Genomic DNA, 9,527 nt, shown 5'->3' on the forward strand with positions numbered 1-9,527 from the left:
TTTATAAAACGTCTCCATGCCTTGTTGGTTTCATTTAGTCTTCTCCTAGCCATGCGTTAATCCTGGATTAACGCATGGCTAGGAGTAGGGTTGACATCACTTTCTGAAGGAGATTGAACCAATGCGGTGGTTACTGATGATCTGCTACTGACTAACCCCTCTTGCCCACTGCATCTGTCAACGGACGGATCCCATTGACTTTGAATGGGAACGGACGCGCAATGCATTGTGGATCCGTCCGTTCCGTTGGATCCGTCGGCGCCGTCAAAAAGTTGAAAAATGTTCCAACTTTTCGGCAGCGACGGCTCCGTCGCTGCCGACACTAACGGCTGCATGGACAGCGTGGCGCTGAGCGGGCTGGAGAACGCAGCCTGCAGGAGGCGGCTCAGCGTCCAGGTGAGACCGACCGGTCAGAACCGGTCCAGGTCAAACAAGAGGAAGTGATTCTGCGTGTCAGAACACTTTGATGTCCTGCTGACCCTGAGGAGAGGAGCCGCCAGCAGACCAACGGGAACACCCCGGCTTCTCCCAGCATGCAGTTCACCGTGGGAATGGGACTGCTGGTCTCCTTCAGGGAGCACTTCAGCTAGCTCTGCTGTCTACCTACCAATATACAGTATATACACGTGTGTGTACATATGTTCATGTACACACACACACCATTCAGATGTACACTGCAATCTGCACTCAACTTTTGTACAACGATATTCTTCAACAGAAGCTCGTGTTACCAGCCAAGATCTGATCTTTTGCATTTTAACATTCAAAATGTTTTTTATTAAATGTTGCTCCAGTGTTTAAATGTCCTGAATTCAAATGTAAATAAAGTACAAACTTAAAAAAAACAGAAAAGTCAACTTGCTCATATTTATTTTTTGTTACAAAGTATTTTTACAAAATATAGTTTAACTTTTCACAGTTAAACTATGAATGTTTATCTCCTCCCACCCCAGATTATTAACCTGCATCAGGTCCTTCAGAACCCAGTGGACCTACAAGCTGGGGGGGCTGAACAGGCCCCTAGACCCAGCCCAGGGGGGCCCAGCCCAGGTCTACTTGACCCGGTACAGGACCTTCCTCTGCATGCGGTGCTGCAGCTCTCCCCTCCTCATCATCAGGTGCAGAACCTTGAGGACGGCGTGCTCCGGGTACTTCTGCAGGGGGAGGAGTCAGGATCAGAGCCAGGACAGGGGGAGGAGTCAGGATCAGAGCCAGGACAGGGGGAGGAGTCAGGATCAGAGCCAGGACAGGGGGAGGAGTCAGGATCAGAGCCAGGACAGGGGCTGACCAACGGTACACTGATACCCCCTCCTACTGATATAGTAGTAAACATGGTTTAACCCCCCCATGGAGCGGTTAAAGCCCCCCCCTGTGGAGCGGTTAAAGGCCCTCTGACCTGCTTGGTGAAGTCCTGCACGATGCTGTGCTCCGACACCTGGGAGCCGATGGCGAAGCGGCGTTTCAGCTGCTTCTCGATGCGGGAGATCATCTCCTGGTCCTCCTGGGTGGTGAAGCCCTCCACCCCTGAGGAGACAGGCGTTAGCAGGGGGGTCTCCACCGGTTAGGGCTAACCCCGTGCTACGCTTTGACGGCGGGTGGTACCTGAGAGGCTGCCGGACAGAGCGGCGTCCAGCGTGGAGACCTGGAAGAGCCGCAGCGCCTCGTCCACCTCCTCCTCGCCCGCCACCGCCTGCAGCCGCATCTTGGCCAGCGACTCGGCGATGCGGATCACCGCCTCAAGCTGCCTGTCCAGCAGAGAGCCCCCGTTAGGGTTAGGGTTAGGGTTACCCTAACCCTAACCCTAACCCTAACCCTCCAGCTGCCTGTCCAGCAGAGAGCCCCCGTTAGGGTTAGGGTTAGGGTTACCCTAACCCTAACCCTAACCCTAACCCTCCAGCTGCCTGTCCAGCAGAGAGCCCCCGTTACCGCGCAACGGTGACACGCCCGATATCAGCGCCGTCATGGGGGGGGGGGGGGCCTGACTGATGGGGGGGTACCTGACTGATGGGGGGGGGGGGGGGGGGTACCTGACTGATGGGGGGGGTATCTGACGGTGATGGGGGGGTATCTGACGGTGATGGGGGGGTACCTGACGGTGATGGGTTGGGGGGTACCTGACGGTGATGGGTTGGGGGGTATCTGACGGTGATGGGGGGGTATCTGACGGTGATGGGTTGGGGGGTACCTGACGGTGATGGGGGGGTATCTGACGGTGATGGGGGGGTATCTGACGGTGATGGGTTGGGGGGTACCTGACGGTGATGGGGGGGTATCTGACGGTGATGGGTTGGGGGGTACCTGACGGTGATGGGGGGGTATCTGACGGTGATGGGTTGGGGGGTACCTGACGGTGATGGGGGGGTATCTGACGGTGATGGGTTGGGGGGTACCTGACGGTGATGGGGGGGGGTATCTGACGGTGATGGGGGGGGGTACCTGACGGTGATGGGTTGGGGGGTACCTGACGGTGATGGGTTGGGGGGTACCTGACGGTGATGGGTTGGGGGGTACCTGACGGTGATGGGGGGGTATCTGACGGTGATGGGGGGGGGTACCTGACGGTGATGGGGGGGTATCTGACGGTGATGGGGGGGGGTACCTGACGGTGATGGGGATGGACGCCCTCTTGTCGCTCTCCCTCTCGTGCTCCCGCGCCCCGCTCCTCATCACCACGTAGCGGTTCTTTAGCTTCTCCGCCGCCGCCGCCGACAGACGCGGCCCGCACTTCCTGCAGGGGGGGACATCACATGACTCACGTGTTACGGGCGCCATGCCGACCACCCCCCCGTCGGAGGTCATCCTGTCTGAACACTGAGACTGTACGGCAGACACCACCCCACAGCAGGGGGGCCAGTCACTCACACCCGGGCGTAGGCGATGTACTTCTTGAAGGTGGCCAGCGGGATCTCCCCCTCCACGGCGTCCGTCTGCGTGTCAGCACTGAGGTGGACTTTCATCACGTGGCGAGCCAGTGTCTGTGGGGGGAGAACGTCATGGTTAGGGTTCTAAAGGGGAACAGGTCATGGTTCTAAAGGAGAACACGTCATGGTTAGGGTTCTAAAGGGGAACACGTCATGGTTAGGGTTCTAAAGGGGAACAGGTCATGGTTCTAAAGGAGAACACGTCATGGTTAGGGTTCTCAAAGGTGAACACTGAGTATAACTGATGAACTGGAGTGATGAATGTTCACCCACAGCGGAATCACTGCTGTTGGCTACCGACCAGATACCATTCACAGGCAGCAGTGGAGCCCAGGTGCATGATGGGAAGCCCTGAACTAGTCCAGACCCCCCCCTCACCATGTCTCTCTGCGTGTCGTGGTGGTCCTTGATGATGAAGATCATGTCGAAGCGGGACAGGATGGTGGGCATGAAGTCGATGTTGTCCTCTCCCTTGCTGTCGTCCCAGCGGCCGAACACCGAGTTGGCGGCGGCGAGGACGGAGCAACGGGAGTTCAGTGTGGTGGTGATGCCAGCCTGGGGGGCAGGGGAGGGGTCACACCAGTACACCTTAACCAGTAGACCCTAACCAGTACACCACTAGACGTGACCATCTTAAACCAGTAGCCGTTAAACCAGTAGAGGGACACGTTACCAAGACTCAATAAACCAGACGACAGGGGGGGGGCGTCACCTTGGCGATGGAGATGGTCTGCTGCTCCATCGCCTCGTGGATCGCCACGCGGTCGTCCTCCCTCATCTGGGGGGGGCAGACCGTCAGCACACACTCGACACAAAAGAGACTCAACACTCAGACACACAACACACACACAACACACAGCAGACACACAACACACAGCAGACACACAACACACAGCAGACACACAACACACAGCAGACACTCAACACACAGCAGACACACAACACACAGCAGACACTCAACACACAGCAGACACACACTCAACACACAGCAGACACACACTCAACACACAGCAGACACTCAACACACAGCAGACACACACTCAACACACAGCAGACACACACTCAACACACAGCAGACACTCAACACACAGCAGACACACACTCAACACACAGCAGACACACACTCAACACACAGCAGACACTCAACACACAGCAGACACTCAACACACAGCAGACACACAACACACAGCAGACACACAACACACAGCAGACACACACTCAACACACAGCAGACACTCAACACACAGCAGCAGCAGACCGCCAGGTGGCCTAACCCTGGCCTCCTACCTTGTCGAACTCGTCGATGCAGACCACACCTCCGTCCGCCAGCACCATGGCTCCGCCCTCCATGATGAAGCCGCGTGTGACGGGGTCTCTGAGGACGGAGGCCGTGAGGCCGGCCGCGCTGCTGCCCTTACCGGAGGTGTACACCTGGTGGAGGAGGGACGGGGCGGAGGCTTAGCATCAGCAGCCTGACGGCGCACCACACCACCACCAGGGGCAGCAGACCCCCCTGGGCTTGGGGGGGGGGCAGCCTGTCGCAGGACAGTGAACCTGACGGATGTCCGACCGTTCTCTAATCAATAGGAAACCATTTCTAAACTGAAGACATTGAGCCCAGAATACGTTGAAGCCTCATCAGGACTGTCCTTCACTCCTTTATCAACCCACTGAGGAACCAGCATGGGGAAAGATATAGAGTTAGGGTTAGGGCTAACTCTAACCCTAACTCTAGAGATAGGGCTAACTCTAACCCTAGTGTTAGAGTTAGCCCTAACTCTAACTCTAACACTAGGGTTAGTTAGGGCCAACTCTAACCCTTACTCTAGAGTTAGGGCTAACCCTAAACCTAGAGGGGCCTTACCCCGATAGAGGACATCAGAGGGCTAGATATAGACTATATAGAGCACTAGAGGGAGGTCTAGATATAGAGCATATAGAGCACTAGAGGGAGGTCTAGATATAGACTATATAGAGCACTAGAGGGAGGTCTAGATATAGACTATATAGAGCACTAGAGGGAGGTCTAGATATAGACTATATAGAGCACTAGAGGGAGGTCTAGATATAGAGCATATAGAGCACTAGAGGGGAGGTCTAGATATAGAGCACTAACCCCGATGGGGGAGCAGCGCTCCACGAACTTCAGCAGCTGCGACTTGGCGGTTCCCGGGTCTCCCAGCATCAGCAGGTTGATGTCCCCTCGGCGGGTCAGCCCGTCTGGGAGCCTGTGGAGGAGAGGACACTAAGCACCGAGAGAGAGACAGAGACAGAGACAGAGACAGAGACAGAGACAGACAGACAGACAGACAGACAGACAGACAGACAGACAGACAGACAGACCTCTTGCGCGAGCCCCCAAACAGCAGGCAGGTGATGGCCTTCTTGAGGTCCTCGCTGCCGTAGATGGAGGGGGCGAGGGAGGCGGCCAGGGAGCCGTACACATCGGGGGAGGCGGCCAGCGAGCGGAGCTCCTCCTCCTCCTGCGGGGTCACGGAGCCTGTGGCCCCTCGGCCTGGGGGGGGGCAGGGCCTTAGTCCCTTCATCGAGTCACAGGTGGTTCTGCACCACACACCCCCTGCCTGGACGGTTACACCCAATAACCAACTCAACCCTAACCCTAACCCTAACCCTAACCCCTAACTCAACAACTAACTCAACCCTAAATCAACTCAATAACTAACAACCCTAACCCAACTCGATAACTAGCTCAACCCTAACTCAACACCTAACTCAACCCTAACCCAATAACTAACTCAACCCTAACTCAACTTGATAACTAACTCCACCCTAACTCAACACCTAACTCAACCCTAACCCTAACTCAACCACTAACTCAACCCTAACCCCATAACTAACTCAACCCTAACCCTAACTCAACTCAATAACTAGCTCAACCCTAACCCTAACTAAATCAACCCGATAACCCCCCTCCCCCCCGGCGAGGACCCACCTGCTCCGTCCGTGTCCACCTGGATGCCGACCACCCTAAGGTACGACGCCCGGATCCCGACCCCCGCCGACTTGTCGTGACCTTTGGCCTTCATGGCCGACACCTTCTTGATGGAGAAGATGCCCATAATGGTGACGCGGTTACCGGGGACGACGCGGTCACACAGGTACCTGAACGGTGAGGCAGGAAGCGGGCGGTTAATGAGGTGGAGACAGGAAGCAGTGGTTAATGAGGTGGAGGCAGGAAGTGGGCGTTAACGAGGTGGAGGCAGACGGGCGGTGTTCTGCTGAACGAGGGTCAGACGGAGGAGGCGGAGTCTCCAGAAGGGCGTACCGGTCGCAGTACAGCTGCAGGTGGCGGGGCATCTCGCCATGGGGGACGGCGTCCGGGGCCTCCTGTAGACGCAGCGTCTGGAAGTCGACGCACAGGCAGCGGTCGGGAATGATGAAGTACGGGTCCAGGGGGCACTTCACCCGGCCCGCGTTCTCCCTGCAGGAAGAACATATGATGAGGAGGAGTGGGGTGGGTGGGTCTGTCTGTCCGTCTGTCCGTCTGTAAGTGTTGGGGTTTTCCTTGCGTGCACGCCTCATAACATCAGTATGTTAAATCATATAGACCCTTCTGCTAAATGATTCCCCAGGTCTTAATCCTGTTCTAATCTGGTGTCTGTGGTCCTCCCATGGGCTGACGCCCCCCGGCCCCACTCACGTGTTGCACTTGCGGGGCAGGGCGTACCCCTGCAGTCCGGGGGGCAGCGGGATGTTGCTGATGACTGAGCGGCAGCCGCGGCACTGGAGGCAGACCCGGGTGGCCTTGGCCCGCACCGCCGTGGCCGAGATGATGATCCCCGGGACCTTCACCAGGCGGGACACCTGCTCGGACTGGGGAGGGGCGGGGCGTTCATCACAAGTTCACCTGGACTCTGCAGAACCCCCCCACACTCCTACCACTTACTGTGTGCTGTACGGCCTGGCACTTGACATCAGAACTTAGCATGTTGTTATCCTCCATACGGGGAACGGGTTAACCTAGTGATGGTTAGTGCTTGTATACGGGGAACGGGTTAACCTAGTGATGGTTAGTGCTTGTATACGGGGAACGGGTTAACCTAGTGATGGTTAGTGCTTGTATACGGGGAACGGGTTAACCTAGTGATGGTTAGTGCTTGTATACGGGGAACGGGTTAACCTAGTGATGGTTAGTGCTTGTATACGGGGAACGGGTTAACCTAGTGATGGTTAGTGCTTGTATACGGGGAACGGGTTAACCTAGTGATGGTTAGTGCTTGGTTCTATGAACATCCTTACTGTACCGACAGATATAGTGTTGTATTTCTTCCTTTGACGACTGATTGGAAGTGGCTCTGGATAAAAGCCCTCAGTGTCATGTGGTGCTGGGTGGAGGTAGGGGGGGTTAGGGTTGGGGGGGTACCTTCAAGCTGCGGATGGAGCAGGGGTGGGCGTCGCTCTTCAGCAGCACCTGGATGTCCTGCACAGTCTCCTCGCCCAGGGGGCGGGGCCTCGTCACCTCGTCAGCCACGTCCTTCGCCGCCTCCTCCAGCTGTGATAGGTCAGAGAGGAGTTAGAAACTAACCCCACCTTGTTGTGTGTGAACCACGGGGCGATGTTATGATCTCAGGAACAGAAGCTCTTTATCATTATTTGGCCTCATCGACGGCTCCTGACCAGCTGGCTGTCGCCCAGCATGGATGACACCGCCGTCCGTGTGTGAATGTAAGGCAGGTTTAAAGCTTTGAGTTGCCACTTGTTAGAAAAGCACGGTATAAATGCAGTCCATTTACCATTGTCAGTGTACACAAGATTGTACAACGATTCATATTCTGTTTGTGGAATGTTTCCGGTAGCTGAGAACACAGCATAGGGTCAGTGAGTCCGTCCAGACGGTGTTCTCACCAGAGGAAGGTTCTCCGTGGGCAGCTTGTACAGACAGTCGGACAGGTCCTCATCAAAGCTGGCCAGGTCCTCAATCTCCACCTCGATCCAGTAGTCCCCCAGGGTGTAATGCCTCTTCAGCTCATCTCTGAGGAAACACACCAGCAGATTGTGTTAACACCATCAGTGTCTGGTAACACCATCAGTGTGTGTTAACACCATCAGTTTGTGGTACACAACTGATCAGTTGGTTTACAGCGCGGTAAGCAGTGCAGAACACAACGAGGATCGAGGCTCTGTATTAGTCAACCGATACAGGGATCGGTATTTTAACTCATTTACCGGACAATATCGTGTTTGATGTCTTAGGTAAACAGCAACTTAATATATTGTGTGGTTGAATCAGCAATTCGTTCATTAGATACATTTATTACTTTGTATTCTTAGACTTAGGTCACCGTTCGACATAGTAGCTTTATAACCCATTACTACACCGATCCACTGAGTTATTGATCGTAAACTGATTGATAGGTACCTGTATTTGTACGTGAACCCAGTGCGATCGGTTCCCTCTCGGAACTGCCGCAGGAACTCGCGGAATCGTTTCTTTATCTGAGAGCGTTTGGCCCCCGTCTCGTGTCCCTCTCCTCCACCGAAGCTGTCGCTGTAGAAAACGCCGGGATTATCGAACCCCGACATCCTAATCCTGTCTGTGGTGAGGGCTAAACGTGTGAGTTTTCTGTTGATTAAAGCGAAAAAAGGTCCAGAATATGTCACCGAGTCTACAAAGAGACGAGCAGTGTCTGATTCGCGGCAAAACTCCTTTCCGTTTTCTTCCCGCGAGTTGATTTCCCCTCCTTCAATGTCTGATTGGTGGAAAGAACCCATGCGCAGTATTGATTGGTCAACGGACGTCATATGTCCGCGATATGAGGGTGGGGCATCCATCGAGTTTGGCGCGAAAAAAACAAGAGGGAAGTAGGTGGGAGGAGACTAAATAAAAAACAAAGACAAACAAAATCCAAATGGATAAGTTAATTTACTGCTCCCTCGGTTCGTTTCTTTGGAATCTCCATGAAAACACTGAATCAGTTACTGAGATCACGCTTCTGGGTTGAGGCCGTCATGTGTATGCAATAAGATCAAAAGGTTTAGTTTTAAGTACAATCTGCTAATATTTTCGGTTTGTTTAAACACCTGCCTCGCTGACATTGTACATAACCATGGTAATAGATCATGTTGCCGTTTATTTTAATTATTTTTTGAATTATGTTGCTGAACTTGTATGATAGCCAAGAGCGTTCTTCACATCCTGATGTTTTATAACTATTTATAGAGCGAAGGAACGTTTTTAAATTCTTTAATAACTTCTCTTAATGGTTGACATGTGGCTGACACCTGGCATGGAACCCGCCCTCTATTGGATAAACGGTTTGGATTGGTCCGACCCAGGACTGCCAATAATCTAAAGGGAAGCCGGAAGAACATGAGAAGCTCGCCGCTTCGTCCGGTCTCCGGGCTTATCCCTCTTCTGCAACAGTCGCAAACCATAGCTTATAAAGTTAAATACGTTAATGCCATTATTTAAGAACTTTACAAACCAATATAAAGCACTCTCCACGTTCATATGCCTTTATTAATTGTAACAATGTCATTTGTAATAAAGCAATATGTGGATGAGTTTGATAGTAATATGCATGCCATGATGTGTATGTCAGAGTAAAAATGTATTAGTTTTACATGATGCGAGAGCTATAGCCT

The 9,527-nt window shown here is 53.7% G+C and overlaps 1 protein-coding gene across 1 annotated transcript; it reads right to left on the minus strand.

The window, feature by feature from the left end:
* Positions 1–867: 867 nt before the first annotated feature.
* mcm5 (minichromosome maintenance complex component 5) lies at positions 868–8,547 on the minus strand. Its single transcript, XM_079747115.1, has 16 exons — positions 8,302–8,547; positions 7,788–7,914; positions 7,306–7,434; positions 6,583–6,755; positions 6,208–6,363; positions 5,875–6,044; positions 5,265–5,436; positions 5,038–5,149; positions 4,209–4,352; positions 3,634–3,699; positions 3,300–3,476; positions 2,863–2,975; positions 2,600–2,728; positions 1,603–1,745; positions 1,397–1,524; positions 868–1,154 (listed from the first exon to the last, which is right to left on the minus strand). The coding sequence occupies exons 1-16, from the start codon at positions 8,463–8,465 to the stop codon at positions 1,053–1,055; spliced, it is 2,205 nt and encodes a 734-aa protein (XP_079603241.1). The 5' UTR covers positions 8,466–8,547; the 3' UTR covers positions 868–1,052.
* Between the last annotated feature and the right edge of the window lie 980 nt (positions 8,548–9,527).

Source organism: Pollachius pollachius (assembly GCF_949987615.1).
Source record: "Pollachius pollachius genome assembly, chromosome: 11".
NCBI lineage: Eukaryota > Metazoa > Chordata > Actinopteri > Gadiformes > Gadidae > Pollachius > Pollachius pollachius.

What these genes read in the sequence shown, in the direction of transcription:
- mcm5 (XM_079747115.1), bottom strand. Translation starts at nt 8,465, where the DNA reads ATGTCGGGGTTCGATAATCCCGGCGTTTTCTACAGCGACAGCTTCGGT. An exon ending in CTGCAGCTGTACTGCGACCG is followed by an intron (nt 6,045 to 6,207) that starts GTACGCCCTTCT and finishes CTCACCGTTCAG; the next exon opens with GTACCTGTGTGACCGCGTCG. An exon ending in AGCGCTGCTCCCCCATCGGG is followed by an intron (nt 4,353 to 5,037) that starts GTTAGTGCTCTA and finishes CTCCTCCACCAG; the next exon opens with GTGTACACCTCCGGTAAGGG.